General features: G+C 35.8%; 1 protein-coding gene across 1 annotated transcript in view; it reads right to left on the bottom strand.

Annotated features, from left to right (window-relative positions):
• PDE4D (phosphodiesterase 4D) overlaps nt 1–14,230 on the bottom strand; it is a 353,147-nt gene extending 338,917 nt beyond the window's left edge. Inside the window, exon 1 of the mRNA XM_037373545.1 lies at nt 13,620–14,230. Within this exon, the coding sequence (XP_037229442.1) occupies nt 13,620–13,888 (269 nt within the window). The 5' untranslated portion in view covers nt 13,889–14,230. The remainder of the gene's footprint in view (nt 1–13,619) is intronic.
• Nucleotides 14,231–22,509: the final 8,279 nt, after the last annotated feature.

The raw sequence follows: 22,509 nt of genomic DNA, 5'->3' as shown, positions 1-22,509 counted from the left end.
CAGCTACCAGCTTAAGCAGCATTGTATAAGTCTCTTTACAGAAAAGCTGGGCTTCTCTTTCTTGCAGTTACAAACAAGGAAATTAATTGTCCAGAAAATTGTATTTTTGTGGTAGTGATTTTATTTTTCATGCTGTTAAAAGCAATTCTGAATCACATCACATTTTATTCCAAATACGATCCTGATTATTTTTATCATTCATTGCATGAAAGTTCAGTGAGATTCAAATACTGTTATTTTAGGGGCAACAAAGCTTCTGAAAATGTAAAACTTCAAATTAGCACCAAAATCCTTCATGTAAATATTTCAGGATGAATATGAAAGCAATTAAGAAGTTTCTTAGGTAACTACTGAGAAACTAATTTGCCACTGTTGGCAAATAGCACACCGAAGAGGGCTTTGCTAGAGAAACAGTTATTATTTCTCACTTTTTAGACTGGGTGATAACAGGCAAACAACTATGGTGCTCCTGTTCAAGTAGTCTGAAATAGGACAATTATTTATAATACTATATGTGGCTTGCATTAAAACTCATTGGTCAACATATAGAGACATCATCAGTCTTCAAGAAGACAAAAAGTGAGTCAGACTCTTTTAGTGACTTCAGCTTCTTCTGATGACCTTAATATAAGCCCTAGAACTAAGACATCTGCTTTTCTCCAGCCCTTCCAAGCATCAAATCTTAATGCTGATAAGACATTACTACTAGCTGGTCAAGTTTTGCTCCTTGCTCTCACCCATGTAACTTCATCTGCATTCAAATGCTCCAAAGTCAGCTAGCCTGCTACTTCCCAGAGTTCATGTTACATTCTTTATCTAAGACTACTGTTGCTTGTGAAGCCTTTACCTTATTGTCTGCAAATGTAATTTATTTCAGCAGACTACTTTTTGCAAAAGCACTGTCACAGAAAAAAATGGGTGCTTCCAATAGAAAATTATTATCTGGGTTGAATTAATTATACAAAAGTTATTAAATATTAGTTACATTTGCAGACATTATGAGCTAAGTCTAGTCCAAGGTCTAAACATCCTTAGAAGAATTAAATTACATTTTGTATAACCATTTGGTTTTTGAATGAAGACTGTGTCGAAGTAAGGAATCCATTAGGAACTACATCATACTTCTATTGAAATACTTTATTTCTTTCACTTTGCATACACTAAAATCTGGAAGACCCCTACTCTTTTCTGGAAAGTTCATTAAGCCTACATCAATCAAGTTTTCCAAACAGAAGTTCTTACATAAGCTACCATATGCACGCTATTTCTTGGTAAAGAGAGGATCACCTTTATAATATTAGAGGATTTCCATTTCAAAGTTAATTCTGTCTTCTGTACAACTGCCTCTATGGCAACAAAAGCTTAACCTTCTATTACCAAAAGAGTGTGGATGGAAACAGCAAGTACTGAACAGATGCAGCTCATAGCACAAGTTTATATTAAAAAAAAAACCAACAAAAAACAAAACAAACAAACAAAAAAAAAACCCAAAAAACAAACAAACAAATTTTACAGACCAAGGTCACTATGTTTTACTTGCCCTTAGCTTCTCTATGTATTTTAACAATGATGTTTCATTGTGTGCATTCAAACAATTGAGGACTTTTTTTAAGGCTTCTAAACATGAAAAAAATATTTTTATTTATTTTTGATTGGTGATGATCTTTGCACTTTAGACATGCAGGTAGCAGCTTGTAGTAAAGCCACAACACACAAAACATTTTTTATTGTGTAAGATATGCCTAAAGCAACTTTGTAATTATATGCAGTACGTAGTCTGGAGTACTAGATAATTCTGAGAATATATGCAGAATGAAAGATAGAGGCTTTCCTCCTTGAACTCAGCTGATATTTTCTTTTTATCACCACCACCGCCCCTTCGCCAGCCCATGTGAAATAAGCTTTGCATCAGAAAAGGAGCTAGTCCTGCTCAGCATGTTAATGGCATTTGCAGCAGATACTCAAGGAACTAAAGGGGCTGTGAAAACCCTTTTCAATGATGTCTATACACAAGTCTAGTTTAATTAACAAATTAAAATTTTTTAGTAATAAAACCCATTTCTTCATAGAATTTGACATTAAAACTATTTGTCTGTCAGTTTGAAAAAGAATTGATAAAGAAAAATTTAACTTTTAATGATACATTCCCAGAGGTTCATAAGGCATGCCCTTTAAAATCATGAGCATTGGGATCAAGCTCTACACTGTAATATACCCTCTGAAGGGAGCAGAGATTAAATCATCCTCCAGGACAGCTTATAATTAAAAAAAGAACCCACAACTGTTACATGAAGAGGAGGACAATGAGATGGCAGATTATTTGTAGCAAGGAGAATAAGGGAGCTTGAGCAACTCATCCAAAAACAATCCTGACAGATTTTGAAAGATTTCTAATTGTGAAGACACTTCTCCAGTTTTTTGGGGGTATATATTTTCTCAGTAGGAACACTGATAAATTGTATTCTTAGGAAGCACATTCTTCTAGTGGCTGTCAGTTCACAAACAAGATTAAGAGATTTATGCATAGGTCCTAGAAAAGATTAGATCATTGTCCCAACAAAATCTGGTGACATACAAGATTTACAAGATTATTACCAGCAAAATACTTCCCCGCCCCCCCCCCCCCCCCCCCCTTCTTACAGAAGAACTTCCATGCAATACAATATAGGATATGGAGGTTCTGGAAGAATGGTTGGTAAGCCACTGACCTTTCTAGGTGGAATAATGGGTATCGGAGCATCATTATGAAGAGAGAGCAAGGTGTACAATAGTGTTTCAAGGTGCATTTCATTAAGGTTTATCAAGATCATACTGTGATCTTTAAAAAAAGGTTTCCAGACTGGAGCAAAAACAGATCAGAAAGAAATGTTGCTGATGTAAAAGGAGAAAATAGAGAATAATTTGCAGATATGGCCAGTGAGTATACTGTGAATTTGATAAGAGAGGTGGCTTAAAGGCAAAGTATATGTTATAGAACAGCGGTTATGGCAGAAACTGCTGTTGGGTCTAGAGTTACATATTTAATATCTAATACATAATAATGTATAATGCAATATTTAATATTCATTACCACCTATCTGAACAGAAAACATAATAATGTGATTTGTTACTCAGCTCAGCAGAACACCCTCCTGCACAGCCTCTAGGTAAGGTGAAATAAGGCATTCCTTACTCTCAGCTGTTACTTGGGGGACAAGGGGATGGGAAACAAGTATTTCAAAGTAAGTATTTCAGGCACAATAAGTCAGTATTTTCCAGTATTTTATTAGAAAATTCCTCACAACCTCTATCCTGAAGTTCATGTCTAAAAATCTTTTAAAAATCTTTTTTTTTTCCTGTTGAATTTAGGTTTTGGGGGTTTTTTTTTGAGGGGTTTGGGGGTTTTGTTGTTTTTGTGGGGTTTTGGTTTGTTTTTTTTTTTTTTACACAGTGAAAGATGCATTCTAATCTTGAACTTGGCACACTTCAGCCTTAAAGTTACTTTTTACATTGCTAAAAAAATAAGATGGGGTCAAATTTTTCCTCATAGCCCTTACCAACCAACATGTTTTAATATTGTTTCTTTTGACAAGCTACTGTTGATGAAAGGCCAAAGGTCTGATACTGTCACAGCTCCTTCTATACTAATGCCACCACCTATCGCAAACTCTTGTGTGTCTACAGCAGCGAGAACTTTTCTCTGACATATAGCTCATAGCGTCACTGCAGACAAATATAGTCCACCCCCAAGACAAACACACAGAAGTCTCCAGACTCCAACTATCACAACAGGTAAGAAATAAACACACAATTGTTCTTAAATAGTCATTTTTAGCTGGCACATCTAACTTAGCTCTCTCACTCAAAGTTGCATTCCTTGGAAACAAGTGAGACATACTTGGAGAAACACTGTTGTTTGCAAGCTTCCAATATTCTGCAGTAAATTATTTTTTAGGTGGGGAATACAGCCCATTGTGCAGTCAATTTTTAGGCCTTTTAATGAATATTTTTTTTTTATGATCTTGCTGGATTTCCACAGTTAATTATGCAGTCTAATCTATATCCCATGACAGCATGCATTTACACAAGTCATTATTCTTCTTTTTGATTATGTAATGTGCTACATGCTATGATTGTAATTAACACCTTTGGAGAATTCAGTCTCTGTCATATGAATATGCATAATAATGAAGAGGTCCAAGAGGTAGATGATATTTTAAAATAACTTAGATTTTATTGCTTATGACTGTGCTCATAAAAGTACAACAGATTTTAAAGGTTCTTGCTGCTGCCCAGCAAGACTGGAAATACAATAACTAACTTCTGATTCAGTGAACCTTCCCATCCCCAAAAGAAAATAACATACGTTATCTGTGGTTGCATGTGGCTTCTACAATGCAAAATTATATTTATGGTAATGGTCAAATCAATTATTTACTTCACTATAACTGAAAAATTCTTATAATACTCAAATGTTCATCAGAAATTCCTAATTTTCCTTTAACTTACTTAATATGGACATATATATTGTTCTTATAAAGCTGGGGAAAAAAAACACACAAAATCTATTCTGGATAAAACCTACTTGCTGTCTTATTCTATTTTGATGGTGAGAGTGGGGTGGGTGGAATGATAATATAGACGGATATTCTTTAAACACCTTGTGGAGATTTCTTCTCCAGCACACTCCTTATTCCTGTTCTGGAGGTTATTTTTCAGGCTCAGCAGATGCAGATTTATCACAAAAGTACAACAAAACATACACTACAAAAAACCGCACATATACACAAACCCCACAGTTTACATATTCACTTAATCTATCCACAATTACTTTTTTTTAAACTTTCAAGGTAATGCTATGAAGAGATAATCCCAAAGACAAATTCATGCATTAAAGAACACTATGAAAGTTCCTGGATATTCCAGCCAAAGTTAGTCTGGCCCATAAAGCTAATGTATTTAATTGTACATCATTCATTCCCACACATTGTTATACCTTAAAGTATTTCAAGATCATCTGAACAATCTATTGTCCATAGAAGTCTTTGACTACTATTCTACAATAATCAATCTTACTTGCAGGATCATACCTATGGAGCACTTGCCACAATGAGATTCTAACTGATCAGTTCTGTTATAATAAGGATATTTAATGAGTACCGATAAATTTGGTTCACTGAACAACACAGAAGACACCTGATGACTATCTAAGAGGAAAAAAGATTACAACTAAAGCATTGTGACAGGACCACAAGTGTTTCTTTATAAAACAAGGGAACAGAGTACGTCCTTCTTGTCTTACATTTCACCCTGTGCATGCACAAAATTTCACTTCTTTGTGATATTAATTCTGTACCTGTGTTTTTTTAAAGAACCAAATGCAGAGGCTTAGTAAAAGTAAGCTGTTGAAAATAACGGATGGAAGGTCCCGAATGTTTACTAAGAGAGAATATACAACTACCGGAAGAGAAGTTCCACAGTAACATGAAGTGTTAACCATGTAGTGTCATATCACGTCTGATGAAGGAGAAGGAACTGGAGTGCTTGCTGAATTTGAGGATTTAGAAAAAAGAAAGTCAAACCACTATAGATTTATTAAATGTACTAATCTACACAGTATGAAGCAGTAGAGGTTTTACAAGCTAAAATTTTGCAGGAAGAGGAGGTGGCAATATTACCACAACTATCTAGTGACCAAGATCAAACATGAATTTGACATGAGTGAAAGGACAGGTCTGGCAGTACATCCCACCACAGCAGTGACCACACTCTACTGCAGACACAGTCTAAGCACCAGGAACTCGCCCCAGCTAGAGAACAGTCCCAACACTGGCCATTTTCCCCACGTCAGTACCGAAATAAACTTTCTGCTGGCAAGTGTTTCACTGCACTTCTGTACAAATCAGAAGCCCTCCAGTAGTCTGACTTTTGACAGAGTAAAACCTGCTGGTTCCAGTCAACAGTTGCTCCTTACGGTAGCTTGACAGATGAAGATACTGAGACACTCCCCTTCCACTTTTCTATCTTACTTAAATGTTAACTTATCTCCTGTCAGAGTGAACTCTTGTAAGCTTTAAGCTCAGTGTTCTCCTGGACCACCAGTGGAAAAATCATGCTCAGTACTAGATGAAACAGTAGGAGAAGAACACAAAAAGTTCATGAGATACAGAAGACATGTAATGAGAAAAAAAAATAATTGAGTAATGCCTACAAACCTTGAAGAAGATGAAGCTCTTCAAGAATATGTGAAAGGAAAAGCCAGCTACTTGCTAGACTGTGCTAAATACATTTTAAGACCATCTATTCTCATAAGAAATATATATATTGAGATATTAATTACTATGAGAAATCAAAAAGGAAAAGAAACATTTGACACTGAGGTTATGTACATGGAAGTATACAATACCTATCAAATCCTTAATTTAAGGCCATGGTACAGTGGAGTTTGAAATTGAAAACAGAGGAAAAGACTGCATATGGTACCAATTTCAGCTTGCATAAAGCATTGAAAATATGTCAAATGGCAGAAGAAACAAACAGGTTTGCATGGGCTGGGGCCAGAAAAAATAATCTGTTTTAGCAAGCCACAAATAAAGTAGAAATATACACATGCAAAATGAAAGTGAAGATAGCAAGTTTGCAAAATGCAGTCAGAGCGATCCAACAAGAAGCTATGTGGAAGACTGCTTGAGTTTAACACGCTTCCCAGGACATTACGGAGAAAGTGAATAAAAGTATTCTATAAAAACTACTGGAACATTTTGCAAATTTTTAAAAAAAACACAAAACCAAACAAAACAAACAAAAGAAGAAAATCAGAGATTTTTTCATGCTGTAAGAATACAATAGCTAAAACCTTTGCAGTCACACATAACTTGCAATACAATTATAGTAAGATTAAAAAAAAAAATCGTGGATGCAAAAGCACTCTTGCAAAGCAGTTTTTGCTTTTGAGGTAACTGCTAAAGAAAAGCAGAACTACAGGACTCAGTTGCACTTCTGCTAAACTATTGAGAATTTCTCCTAAATTCTGCCCAACACAGGACATGCTACTAAAGACAACAGGTCAGACAGGCATGGCCTAGGCAAAGCACTTCAGCTATTAAAACTGACAATGAAAAATCTACAAGGTCTTCCACAAGTGAGAAAGCCTGTAATTTATTGGGTTTTCTCTTCCACACTGTTCTTCCTTACTCATTTATTTGTCCCTGTACAATAAAGACTTAGCATTTAGTCTTGAATTGTTCATTGCTCTTTCTGAAGCTGTTTTGGTTTTCCTTTCTGATACCAGGAGCTCTGCTCTAACATTGACTCTTATTTGGGAAAATGCATCTTTGCCTCTTACTTCTTTACAGGGAGATGAATTTTGTTTTCCTCGCTCTCTCCTCAGGTTTGAGCTATGGAGAAAGAGTATTATTTCTCTCTGGTAAATTAACTTGTCAGTAGTTAACACCATTATGCAGCGTCCTTAGCTTATTGCAAGCCACTCTGTAGATACTAGACAGCATCATGTTCCCATAGCTCATTCCTTGCCTCTGACCCACTAACCTATACATATTTGTGCACAGACCCCATCAAATACACATACTGTCTTTGCAAGCCTGTCACCTATTTGTATACAACATCCACAGAAGCGTGCCCGTCCTGACGTAACAGAATTTCTAGAAAAGAGTGGATATGTGGATTGGGTTATTTTACATACTTGTAGTATGTCTCTGACAAAATTGTGAATTAAATTACTTCCTGGAAATGATTTACGCATCTATTATGAATATCTTCATATTACGTGAGGAGAGGATCACATATTATTTCAGAAAATGACTAAGGTAACCCATTCTAAAAAGTCTGAAATCCAGTGGAAGAGATTCCTCTGTAATATGCTCATTGTTACCTTGACTAAAACCTTATACGATATTTGGTCATCTGATTCAGAAAGTGTTGAATAAAACTTACAGGAGCAAAAGCAAGGAAGTAATAGAAGAAACAAGATACTTTCTTAATTGAAACAAATAAGGTCACATATACAAACGTGCCACTTACCTTCATCTGACTCAAATCTTTTCTTAAACTCTTTTTTTTTTCTTTACTTTAATAGTTCCAAAAGGATGTTATTAATTAAATTTTATTGCATTTTTGACCCGATGAAATATTACCTTTAATCTTATGAGCACATGCATCTAATTCAATCAGGAAAATATGCTACAATCTGGCTTCTCTTTGAAATATTTTCCCATAACACTTGGTTATTTTTTTCCACAGAAGTTTAAATACTCTGCACAACTCTCTAGAACATTTCAGCTGTTTGTATAGAGTACACATATAGAGAATTTATAGACTATGAATCCTATCCTTCCCTAGTGTTCTTATCATAGTTAATCATCCTACTCTGCTTTGATAGATCTTCCTTTTGAAATGCTTTTCACACACAAAAATTTAATTAGTCTAGTTCCCTGACATGGACTGAGTAGGGAAAGCATTAGTAGGCAGGCATTAAAAATCTTTGAAGAAAATGTATCTTGAAAATTGCAATAAAATTGTAGTTAGAAAAGTCTATATTTTCAGTTTGGTATAGCTTCACTATACTTTAGTAGTTTCTGAGTAAACAAACTGAACCAGACAGTTTACAACCACATCAATATGTTGCTCTTCTGCAATCTACCTACAACTAACACTTGAGGTTTTGTTGTTTTTTGCAATTAGTGCTAAAAGTGCGTGAAAAGATATTGTACAATACAAATTAACAAAGACCTTAGTTTATCGGTACCCTTATGCAAGTCACATTCCTGAAACTTAAAATGGCACACCTTACCCATATCTATCTAAACTATTTGTAAAGCATCTATTGTTTTCATATCTGAATGCCAAAGTCAATGCAAAACTATTTACTATGGGTGGGGACAAAGGCCGGCTGAATTCAGATTAAGTACTCTATATAACTGAGCACATAGTTGTGTTCTTACAGTAATGTTTGGGGGTGCATGTTTAAAATAAATAATAAAAAAACCTACAACAGTCTAAAGAGCAAAACCATAAAATCCCTGAACATCAGAAAGTACTAAATGAACCCCTGAAGAGCTGGAAAGGGGACAGATATAAGGGGAAGACTGACAACAGACCCATGAATAACAAACCCACTTTATATCATGAAAAAACAAGTCATATATCACTACTTGGTGTATCTGAACACATACAAATAAGTCACAAAGGCAGCAAATATTCCATCCAAAGTTATATACAACAAAGAAAAAATGACTGAACATTTGTGCTCACTCACGAGTATTAAGGCAGCAAATAAAGGCCAAAAAAAATCAAGCACATTCATGCCATGACTTCATACTTCCAATTAAATAGATACAATTTAGTTGCTATGTTGCACTGACCTTACTATGCTGCTCCAAATATTTATGCTTCTTGCTTCTCCTCCCTCTCCTACAGAAAGGAATCTTTCATGGAAAATAACGGGAAGCTGACTTCCTACATGACTTAAGTTCACTAAAGCTGTACGATTTAAAGTATCTAAACATCCTTCCACAGACCACTGGACATGTCCCACACACACTGGCTGTTAACGCAGCTGGGGAACCGACAGCCTCTTTCCCTGTAACCGAAGGCCCTCTCTTCTCACAAATCCCAGCACGTATGATCCCACCTTAACGATCTCTCCTGCCAAACTGCACTGGGCTAATGGGCAACCTGAAAAGGCATGCTAAGAGCCAACCAAGAGAATCTAGAAACTGAATTTGTCAAGCACATACCAAAGAACTTAGTTTATCGTGTCTGTATCGGTTATAATATGTGCTGCCACATCACTATATTGATCAGATCACAAAACATTATGATTGCTTCTACAATAATACAATAGAATTCAGCTTTCTTAGGAACATGAGTTTGTTTTGGCTAGAGTACGTTTGAATTCCTGGCAACGAAGCTTTGAAACGCTTGTTTCTTTTCAGTTGCTATAGCTGTTTCTTACAGACTGCAGACTGATGTGGTCTATACACTGAGTGTGATGCAGTCTAAAAGTTTAAGATAACTAGTTTTAATTTCACAGTTATAGGCAAGACTATCTGTAACACTCTCAAAAGGTGTAAATTATTCAGAAATTTCTCCAATAAAAATGAAGAGCCCATACACCTCTACCACTTCTATTTCAGCTCACTCTTAATGCTGTACTTTTTCCTTTCTGAAATCCTAAAATTAGTAGTTTGTCTTTCAAGTGTTAGAATGAACTCAGAGTTACAGCTGGGGAAGGATAAAGAAGAAAAAGGAGAGTAGGACTCAAAATGTTTGAGATTAATGGCTAGTAATGAACTGAAAGAAATATTGGCAAATTATCCATTACACTCTTGTAAGTAAAACCAGGTATACAACCACATTTCTGAACATAGTATGTGGAAACCTCCTATTAAATAAAAAAAGAATCTTACAAAGTTGTGCCTTTGTGAACACAACTGATGCAGAGTGAGCAGACTTAAATGGCCCCATCATTTTCTTAAGCACTCCCTGGTAAATGGCCCCATCATTTTCTTAAGCACTCCCTGGTAAATGGCCCAGTTTGTGTATACCTTTCAGGAAAACTTTTTATACAAAATATGGTTTTCAGAAGACACAATGGTGCAGCTTTTCTAGAAAGAACAGCCATAGAGATTCTTAAAGAGGTTTTAAAGGCTTACATACTACATCACAGTAATCACAGGTAGTTACATATATTTTACGTAACATACAATCACCTCACTGTGTAAATGGACACGTATGTGAACATTGCATCCTAGATTATACGCCTCATTACATGAAAACTTCAGGTATGTTGACATTTCACAACCAGGCCGTTTATGCAGTCTTTACAAGACTGACTATTACTCCATATGACTAAAAAAAATAACTTAATTATTCATGTGAAAGGGTAACAGTCACATGATAAAGTGCATTTTGGTGTCAACAGTTCTACATCCCAAGCTATTACAGGGGGAGAGCTATGGGCCTTATCAAAGAAAGAGAAAGAACCAGGTTGCCAGAACACTTCATCAGTCTGCCACCCACTTCTTGACTGGATCTGAATGCCATTATGGAGCCTTGAAATCAGTAGAGTTAGGTAAAATCTAAATGAGTTGTTCTGGTGCACTGGTTCTGTGGTGGCTGTATTTGGCCTCACTCTAATACACAGCAATATCTTTAGTGTTATACATTTAAGTTTTATGCTACTATATACATAAACTTCTAACCATAAGAAAGATGTAAGCAAACACTAAATTTATAAAACTGGAGGTTTGGTATTTTACAAAGTTAGACGGCTTTCCAGCTTACTGGTTGCTTAAATAAGATCATGTATTAAAATTTTTTAATGCCTGTATGTGAATGATGGATTAAACAAGAAAGCTGTATACACAAATTCAGCACCTATTCTTAAAGCAGAAAGCAGATTAAATCAGAAACGCAAAAGAATTAGAGCACTTACAGAGAGGGTCATAACTATGGTGGAACAAAGCGTAGCACTAGAACCAGAATGGATCCTCCGTAGTACAACATTTTGGAGTAAGCTTACAACTACTCCGTTTTCAAAAGTACTTATTTTCTATGAGCTGCCTAAAATAGATTATATGGATAAGGAATTAAAATCACTATACTGCTTATGTAGCCAAAGTATCTAGAAACTGAATACCTACCAATAGCATCTCAGTTTTCGAAATAGATAACCAGGTGAAGAGGTATCAGTAACTATGGACTTGATGGGATTTGGCAACCAATAAATTTCATAAGCACACAGTAGTGCTTATGCTTCCCTTCATATGTCTGTCAGTCTAATCACATATATTATTGTTTAAGTGTTGTTTTTTTTTTATCTTCACTTCTGAAATACTATTCTTCTTTGCAGGTTCTCAAGTCATTTATTGTAACTCTCTGCTTGACTCTCTACTCGCTGAAAAAAAAGTGCTCCTAAGATGAGCCAGTCTTACAAATCATTAGAAATAACTGTGAATTGTTCTACAATAGTATTTTGCAGGCCTAGTATTTCAAATATTTGGGAAAAAACCAAGCATTTCCTATACTCCACATCATGCTGAAAAAGGCACTCTACCCAAACTCAAAACTTTCTGAGGCTCACTACAGGAAATGTGCTTAAACAAAATTCCACTTTTTAATACTATGCCAGCCTTTGCCCCTTGATGTTGCCCAAACCTGTTTGTTCACTTCATATCTACCTTTTAATACCCTTCCTTCCTCTGTCATCTGAAACTGTCTGCAATAACTCTCATAACACATACATAAGCACACATGATAATTTCCCTTCTGTAAGCTTTCACAAATTATTTATTTTCATCTTACAATGTCAAACAGCTCTGATTTTTTTTAATCTTGTGTGTTCTTATGTGCAAACTGTTTTACAAATTATTTAATGCAGATCAGCAGTCAGAGACCCTTAATGTTTTTGAGATTTATGCATAACTGTTAAAGGAACATGAAATATCCTAATTTTATTCAGTTTTCTCTGTTACACAGGCAATTTCTGACCAGGCACACTGGTTTCGTAACAAATACGCTTTAAGCATAAAGGCACACTTGTTTTTCCTCATCCTTTTCAAGGGTAAAAATATCATTTTATCAAAGGTGTATTTTAACTACACAAATACATACAGAGTAAATATTTAGGCACACAAGTATGTAATGTGCAATGCACAGACCAGTCACATAGCTATAGTGTAAATCTAATTTCAGACAAATGAAGGTAAATTTGAATAGCATATCCATTTGCTGCTTAGAATGCATGACCTTCTTTGAACATGTTTCATTGGTCTCTTTTCTTTATATTACATTTTTATTTGAAAAATAACAGGGGGAAATCTCACAAGAAAAAACAACACATCAAAATCTCAGGACCATCAAAGCAAACAGGAATGTATTACTGAGTTACAATAATCTCATATGTAACTTTTTAAAAAATAATAAGTGAAGTAATGAAATTATGCTGCTGTTTTATAGAAGGATAGAACAGAATGCATGTCTTGTATAGATTTGATCACAAACACATGTCTAAGAAATTATTGAGTTACCAAAAAAGTACTAGTGAATCACTTAACAAGGGGTTCCCCTTCCCATCTTTCCTCTGTTTATTCCAGCTACTGCTTTCATAAAAATCACTGTTTCATATACAACAAATATTCCTACCATTCTTCTCTATCATTTCCTTTTTAATTTGAGTGCTGTTAAAAGATTAACAAACATGTTATTCTGTGTAGGAGTGGAGGTATCATACATGACCAATAAATAAATAAAATATACTTTAAAACTACACTAAAGGAAAGTATTGCCTACTCACTCTAGCCTGAACAGCACAGACTGAGATAAGTACTTTTCCTTCTTAAAGACGCCAGTTTTTATTTCTCGTGGAGGGAAAAAAAGGAATTATTACCCAAGAAATAAGAGTAAATATATTTGCTTGCACAAAAGCTACTTCATGTTTTCTTACTTTATATAAATTACTATTTTAAACTTCTGGTCTGAAATTAACTTAAGTCACAAATTAGAACTGTCTCTTTCAACCAGAGGGATTCATGCGGAGATCAAACTAACAAACGTAAGCACTGGCATTGGGGAAATAAAAAATTAATCTGACATTTCATGACAACCCACTCAGTGCTTACCATGTATGTGCCACAGTGAAACGCCGCTGTTTCGGTATGTTGCTATTTAAAAGCATCCTGCGCAAAAGCCTTGGAGAGTTTCGAGGAGAAATAACTGGACACAGCCGGGGAGAAGCAGATGAAGATTTCCTAGACGTCCTGGACTTTTCATGTTGCAACAGGTTTTCCCTCAGGGTCTTCACAAGATCTTCATTTAACCAGGGATTTTGACAATGTTTATTATCCACTTCAGGAACAGCCAGAGTGCCTGGACTTGTCTGCTGAGCCATGTTTCCAAAGTAAGTTTGCTATCAAAGTCTAATACAATCGAATATTGGCTTAGCTGCTTAAAATATTTCCTTTCTAATCAGTGCTCAAGAACTGTGCAGAGCTCCAACTCTAGTTCAGCCTATTCTGTTTTCAACATGGTGTCGCTTGCCCTCAGCTTCTCTCTATAGACAATGATCTACAAAGAAAAAAGCAAGCTAACTCCTATACAGAAACCTATTAAACATTACCACTCCTCTCACAGACCTGCTGCCAAAGATCACTTATTAGCTATCATAGCAAGTGAGCACAGGAGGAAGAAACTGCCTTAGTACAGCCTTTGTCAGAGCTGTAAAGCTGCCTGTTAAACTATTGGAACTAATGTGCTGCAGCTGCTTGAGTGACTTCTGGTTATGTACATAAGAAGTGCTGGAGGAGGGCTTAAACATCAGATGTGTGCTCATTTTGTTTGGTTATTCTTTCCCTTTGCTTATTCCTGAACCTTCAGGGAGGCTGAAAGAAAGGGGGACTGCTGAATAACCTCTTCTGTTTTTTCCAGGTTCCACAGTATTTATCATTGTTGTCCCTATTTACCAATCGAGATTACAAACTTTTACCTCTTAACCTAACTAGCAAATGCTACAATTAAATAATGTAAAAGGGCTTAGGTTCGGCTTTGCCTTCCCCACCCCCAAGTCCATTCATCACAACCATTTTCAAATGCATTTAGGAAAGGCTAATACTTGCTACTTCAAATGCTTGTTTTGGTTTTTTTTTTTTGAAAATGTAAGATCAAACTATGGCAGCAACTAGTTGCTGTTTTATGAGATATTCTTAATTCAGTATACTGTCATATCATGACCACTACTTGAACTAAGGGAGTGCCTTTTTGCTGTTCACAGCTGGTGGGGAAATAAACTATCAGAAGATATTAAAAGAAAACTTCCAAAATATAAAAAGGCAAAAGTATTTGCATTTATGTAGTCACCACATACTGCTATTAAATTTCATTTTTAGAGTATCTTTTTTCATGGCATTATGCAAAAAAGATACTGTTACAGTTTTCTGATACAACAAAACCTTTGTCAATCAATCCTGAGGCTTGCTTTTTTTCATTTTTAGTTAACTCACTTCACCTGTTCTGAAAGACAAAATTTTTTATGAACATGTTCAGTTTTGTTCATTGGACACTGGTAGTTGACAAAGACCTGTAATACCTGGTGGTAGGCTAATATTTGCTTAAGCTTAGTACATTCATTTTTACAGCAACAACAACAACAATCTTTTCATTGTAAGCATACTTCCTGTTCATCCTACAGGAACAAACCGTCACCATTTTGTGAGAGATTTCTTTTTAATCTCAGAACACTGGTTACATATAATTTTTGTTGGTGCAATGTGTTTTTCCTCTTTTACTTGGCCTTACAATCCAGCTTTCCTTTGTAAAGAATTTCCTTTTGAAGCACACACAATGTCCAGGCTTTCAGTGGGGTGAAGGGTGTTTGACCACAATGACATGACCAGGTGTGAAAGGCAAATACTGTTTTCTGTTTTATTGCAAAATCAGAAATCTTTCAAAAGCAGCCTTGTGTCACAGCAGAGAGGAATCACCTTTGTACTTAGCACCAAAACCACAATTCCTGATGAGGATTATAAAGAGAACATCATGATGCTGACAGAAGTTGAGCAGAACAGCAACTGAAAGGTCAACTTACTTTAAGAATGACCTTGCGATCAGGTGTCAGCCCCAATTATGTAGACAAGTTTAACTGTACTGCGTCATATGTGAAATTTGATAACAGTGTATTTACAAATTTAACTCAATATCAAACAGCACCACAGAATACAGAAATCACTCTGCATTATGTTTTTGTGTATTTTTCTAAAATTTTGTACAATATTTAATCACTATGTAAAAACTAAAATATAGTAAAACCTGACCAAATACAGAATAAAGCCCAGATACTATTAAAACTACAAACCCAAAATGTTAAACTATGTTTTATTAAGAACAAAATTTAAACTGGAAATCAAGTGTTCATTGACAGACCAAAAAAGAATTTGATTAAATTGTAACTAACACAGGGCTAACACAGTAACTGCTTCCACTCCTTTTCAATTGGAAGACTAGTACACACAGCGTTTGTCCTCAACAAGCAGACGAAATATAAGCATAATGTATGAAAGTGGGGGGTTTTATATCTGTGAAGAACAGACATATCACCCCTCTATTAGTCTATTATTTCTTCTTATTTATTAAAAAAAAAACACTAGCAATTCCATAGGAGTCCAGTATTTTTTCTTCAGACAATAGTCTGTATAAAGAGAGCTGTATTCTTTTATGCTATGAAATACTGCCATCTGACGTCTGTTCCAAAGCATGTTTTTCAGATAGCTGGCAGTGGCTTTATAAAACCAGACAAACTGACCCGCTGGAGATCAATGAATCAATGACGTCAATAAGACTATTAACATTTAGTACAGCAGGCCCAGGGTCATACTTTACACTGCACTATGTTACAAAGATAATTATAGAAAAGGGAAGTATTAGTCCACACATCAGCAGTTTTATTATCCTTGTTCTTAAAAATATTAGAACTAAGTCAACAAGGACCATTAGCTTGACACCCTTCATTACAGGTATTGAGTGGGTTTGCCACATATTCAAAGGGGTAACATAACGCGTATAGAACAGCAGGATAAGGCCTTTTAACAGGAAAGGTGAACTCAGTCATTATAAAGCAGCACCATTTGCATGAATAGCAAACTAAAATGCTTTTCCTTACTTGGTTAACAGGTTAAATTTCTGAACGTAGATGTTCTCATGCAGTGCTACAGTCTTGGGGAATAGGGGCTGGAAAGGTGCCTGGTGGAAAAGGACCTGGGGCTGTTGTTTGGCAGCCAGCTGAACATGAGCCAGCAGTGTGCCCAGGTGGCCAAGAAGGCCAACAGTATCCTGGGTTGTATCAGAAACTGTGTGGCCAGCAGGACTAGGGCAGCGATTGCCCCCTGTACTGGGCACTGGTGAGGTCGCACCTCAAATACAGGGTTCAGTTTTGGGTCCCTCACTGCAAGAGGGACACTGAGGTGCTGGAGCGTGTCCAGAGATGGGCAACGAGGCTGGCTGCCCTGGTCTACAGAAGAAGCCTTGTGAGGAGCCGCTGAGGGGACTGGGGTTGTTTGGGCTGGAAACAAAGAGGCTCAGGGGAGACCTTATTGCTCTCTACAGCTGCCTGGAAGGAGGTTTTAGGCAGGTGGGTGTAGGTCTCTTCTCCCAGATAACAGGTGATAAGACAAGAGGAAACGGTCTCCAGTTGTGCCAGGGGAGGTTTAGAATGAATATTCTGAAAAAAAATTCTTCACTGAAAGGGTGATCAAACACTGAAACACGCTGCCTAGGAAGGCAATGGACTCACCATCCTTGTAAGTGTTCAAAAACATGTAGATGTGTTGCTTAGGGGCATAGTTTAGTGATGAACTTGGCAGTCCTGGGTTAACAGTTGGACTTGAAGATCTTAAAGGTCTTTTCCAACCTAAATGTTCTATGATTCTTTTCCTCCAGATACCTTATTTTGACAAAGGCCTGCCTCTTCCTCCTCAAAAAATAAAACAAGCAAAAAAAAAATCTGAGAGTACTAAATGAGATCCTCATATGCTCAGAACAATTTTAATTACTAAAAACAGTCCCACAATATAAATTATTTAAGAATCTGTTGAGCTAATCTCTGTAATGCCTAGCATGGATACGTACTATGAAAACTCTTAATCATGCTCACGAAGTTAAATGAAAGCCTTTGGACTGATTTTATTACAGGTTAGAAACATGAACAGCCTTCACTGTAATAAAAAGCAGAGATCTAACTTCCAGCAATATTGAATAACCTCTATGCGAGATAGACACAATGCTTATCAATGAGTCAGGACTGGGAAGAAGGCAGAAAAAGGGCAGTAGCATGAGGTAGCCTACCCAGGTGCTAGAATAAAGTCTTGAAAGAAAATCAGTCCATAAGGAAAAAGTATCATGCACAGTTGAATGTGTCTAGCTACATTAAAAGACAACAAAGTACAATTTTTGTTTTCTGTAAAGATTCTGATTAAAGAACAGCCCTACTTCACTGTTTTAATAAAGATATATCTAATTTTTCTACAAAGATTACTACAACTATTATTAAGACTGGAAAACATTGTTGGCTACTCCTTTGAAAAACTCCAGATAAAAACCACAGTATGTGTTTTTCACACACATTAAGAAAGCATAGGGTACAAGTCCAAAAATTGCTGTAGGGTTTTTAATCAAGATTGCAAAACAAGTATTTTAAAATGTTTTTTTCCAATGAGTTAATTTTCTGGTCTCTTACCTACTCCTATTAGTGAAATGAGGTCACTGAAAGTGGTCTGTGAAATTCCACCAAAAAAGATATTTACTGCTTCTTTTAAAATAAGAACATTTGAGAGCTGATACATATCACATTTTCAAAAGGTAATACTGATAGTGCTTCAAGCATATCCACATTGTGTGTCCTAAGGGCATTTGATTCACTTTCTGATTCTATGTTCTATTTTAAGGCACTCACAGTTAAATCTAATTTTGCTGGTTTAGCTTAGTCACAGCTGCATAGGTAAAAGTTATATCAAGATCAGATTTAATTCTGCCTGCTATACATTTAACTAAATCATCATAAGGCTCAGGACAAAAGCAGAGGACTAGAATATCCCTGTAGCAGAAATCCAGTATTACAAAAATCTACATGTCAGCAGCTTATATTCTCTTCCAGTGATGACTTAAAGTTACTAAAAAATTAAATTCAAGCATGCAATTCTTGTACTTTTAATGAACTTTCTTATGAAAATATATTCCTTATGATAAATATACTTAAATATTACAGGCTTAAAGGGCTCATATTTCTGTTAATCATGAGGACTAGAAAAAGCTGCAGCATACAGAAAAGAAAAAGTTAATAGGTTCTGCAGGTAATACTGTGCAAGATTAAACATGTATTTGATCTCACATAAAAGAGACTAAACAAAGACTTTAAAGTAATTTCTGTGTTACAACTTACTTTGAACAGAGTATGATAAAGTAACTTTAATATTTTAACTATTAATACACATATAAAATACATTACACAATTGTGCCTATTCTAAATTACCCTTAACAGAATTTTTATTAGAACATAAATGCAGTCACTCACTAGGAGCAAAAGAACTCTTTCCCATAAAATATGAAGAGGAAAAGTTATTAAAATACCTCACTTGGGACCAAGAAAAGAATTCCAGACACACAGGAATGCAAGAACAACCCTCCAACCGATGTGTTGCTTCTTTGAAAGCAAGTAGCTCAGTATCACAGGATCATACAAGAATTCAGGTTGTTAATGACCTCAGGTGATCAAGTCCACTGTCCTGCTTAAAGCAGGACCAGCTGTAAGGTCAGATCAGACCATGCTGAGGTACTAGAGCACCTGAGAATGGTGCAGAAGTGGAGAGAAAAGACAAAGTCAGAGGTGGTTGTGAAGAACAGGTGGTATATGATGGTTTAATTTCCTGAAGCAAATAACAGAATCCTGAGGGCATGGTGTGACTGAGGAGAATTCTGATTCTAGATAAGGCAGAAAATAAGAATCTTGGATGATACTATGATTCTTATTTGGAAAGAGAGGTTAATGCATGAATTGAGGAGCAAAGCAGTCAAGGAAGAAAATCAGGATAAAAGAACAAATTAATAGGTGATAGGAAGTCTTTATAAAATGTTATGTACCAGTAAAGTTCACAGTATCATTTTAATACCTGCCAATTGCCACGTTCTCTAAGAGCTGATAGAATATTTAGGGATTTGCAAAGTGCAGGGTTGTGCTTATCAGACCATTTTCCTAGCAGTTACATCCATGGCCTGTTGGGGAGACCATAGGTACCATGCAGCTGCAACAGGTGACTAAAAAGAGTATTGGTTGCAATTAGCACAGAAATAGCAGGCATCCTCTGATAGATAAAACCCTCTATTGCATGGAAAACATGCAATTCCAAATATTCCAAGGAAAATTGCAGGCTGCGCTGTTCACTCTGCATATTTGATCTGAGTAAATTTTCATTAATATCCTAATGGAACAATAGTACCTAAAATTGCATTAAAAGACCGAATCACATCAACTTTCCAAACAATAGTCAGATAGATATACATTTAAAACTATATTTTCAGAAGGAGAACAGAATAAAATAAGAACAGCTTGTGGTACAACCAAAGTTGGGTATGGTATGTTTACCATCAGGAGCAAAACACTTGCTGTCCACTTAAATTTTAGAGTACTTTTATTCTTGAGAATTTCCTAACAAAAAGTTTTCATAATATCAACTGAGATTCACCTTGCAATTCAATAAAGTGTGTTGTATTTAGTCAGTCATTTCTTTTATTATGATTTTTTGAGTGTTTGGAAATATTGTCATGATTCTACAAAAATAAAGTGCTATTTAGCTGCTGATTCCCCCAAATGAGCTACTAGATTTTTATTCTCTTTTCTATGCATGGCAGAAACAACAGAGTTAAGAGAACACAGAGTATATGATAATGAAAGAAAACAAGTTAGATACAACAGCTATGTATTACAATATGGCCAGAGTCCATTCTAAGAACAGAGGAACATTTTGCAATCTATGCACAAGGACTTCAGCAGTATTTTATGCAAATGTCAGAGATAACACTTAGTACTATACTTTCAAAATAATTTTCTAAATGTAATACAGACACAGAACTTCTAAAAAAGCTCCAAACTTCCAACAGAACAGTACACTGAGTTTCTGAAGAATGAATTGAAAATGGAGATTCTCTGAAATCTTTGCAAGGTTCTGCAGTTCCTTCTACAATTCATGCTGCTACAGAAAGTGAATTAAGGATATTTTCAGAATAGTTTGTTCCTGGAATAAAATGCTGTAAACTGAGTGCTGTAGGCAGCCATCCACTGTTTCCCATAAATAACACAGTAAATGGTCTGTCAAAGACCTCCAGTTTAAAAACATTCATTGCCATACATGCACACAAGAAAACAAATGAAGAAGGGGAAGTGATCATCTCAAGAGCAGTCTACTTAGCATTTGGTTATAAATTAAATCATTATGTCAACACTGCATAGGATAGCCTGGAGATTTCCTTCTAACAAGATTAGATGTTCCTTAATTTAAAGAAAAGGATAAAGAAAAACTGCTTCTATCATCAAAAGCTTCCATTAGAAAGGACTACTAATAAAATCCCATTTGAGTACACAAAGCAAGCTATCAACATTTCAAAACAAAATGCCTTTACTACACCAACCCTTGAAAAAAAGGCCCTAGCTAGTGTGACATGTGTTAGAATATCTAACAGATACTTCATAAAAATAAAAGCTGCATTTCTTTTAAAAGATTGTATCAGTGTGGGAAGAAGCTTGTCTTGCCAGGAAAAGATACACAGATGTACCATTACACACATATGCGTTAACATAGAAGTGAGTGACCTCATATGGCAAATAAGAATAAACAGAGTAGCAATAACCGTAATTTCTAAACAATTGTGTAAGAAAACATTTCCTGAGGTCAGATTAAAGGAAATGAATGTAATTCTACATAATTACATCCAAGAACAGACAGGAGCATTAGGCAGCATTCCTGCCACTGCAATGCATAAAGATATCTGTTAACTCTTTGTTAATTACAATTGAAGGACATGGCCTACATGAGCAGAAAACAATTATAAATATAAACTGCTTTGCAGAGTAGTAATGAGGAGAGGTGAAAGGAGAGGGCAGTGGACAGTACAGGGCACAGAATGAACCAAGCTAAACCCTACCTCCCCAGTCTGTATTTAACATGGATATAGGCTTGATTAAAAAGTATAGCAGTTAAGCAAGTTGTGGTTCTAAGATTTCTTGGGGCTAGACCTGTGATAGATACTGTTAGAGCTTTTGGAAAATCAGTTAGCTTAATGATTAGAGCGTAATTTTGCCTGTTGATGTCAGCGAATGCACAATGACTGCGTAAAAATCTAGGGATTATAAAGTATCACAGGAACTTGGCAAAAAGCATATCGACAGTCCAGATTCCCAAACTTCAAAGTTTATTTCTGAAGCTAGGAAGAGCAATAGTTCTTATCAAACTAGACTTAACCCAGGCCCTCCAAGCATGGTAGTTACGCCACAGTATAACGTACAAACAAACAAGTACATTTCTGAGAGGTCAGACACATGCAGAGTTTACTCAATAAGGAATCTAGACCATCTGTTATATTTCAAGTAATCTGTTATTTTGACCACGCATTAAAATTTAAACACCACAAAGGATTTGCTTCTACAATGTTACTAAGAATTGACAGAGTGTATTCCCAGTCAGGTGATAAGGTCCTCTGAAGAAATCTGGGGGGAAAAATGTTCCTTCCCTGCATGGAAAAGCTTGGGATTGTGATACTATGAACATGTCACACTTTTTCCTTTATAGAATTCCCCAGAAAGTAGGATTTTCATAAATCTTTCTAGAATCAACAGTAAGTATTTGTGTATTTGCCAATTCTATCATGTGTCTCTCTCCATCTTAAGAAATAGGACTTAAGTGGTTTCAGGCAACCTTTTGTGGACATAAATGGAAATTTAATTCTACCCTGCAAAATTCTATTCTGCAGTCT

Source organism: Falco rusticolus, chromosome Z, assembly GCF_015220075.1.
Source record: "Falco rusticolus isolate bFalRus1 chromosome Z, bFalRus1.pri, whole genome shotgun sequence".
Classification (NCBI taxonomy): Eukaryota; Metazoa; Chordata; class Aves; order Falconiformes; family Falconidae; genus Falco; species Falco rusticolus.
This window is presented reverse-complemented; position numbering and strand designations above follow the sequence as displayed.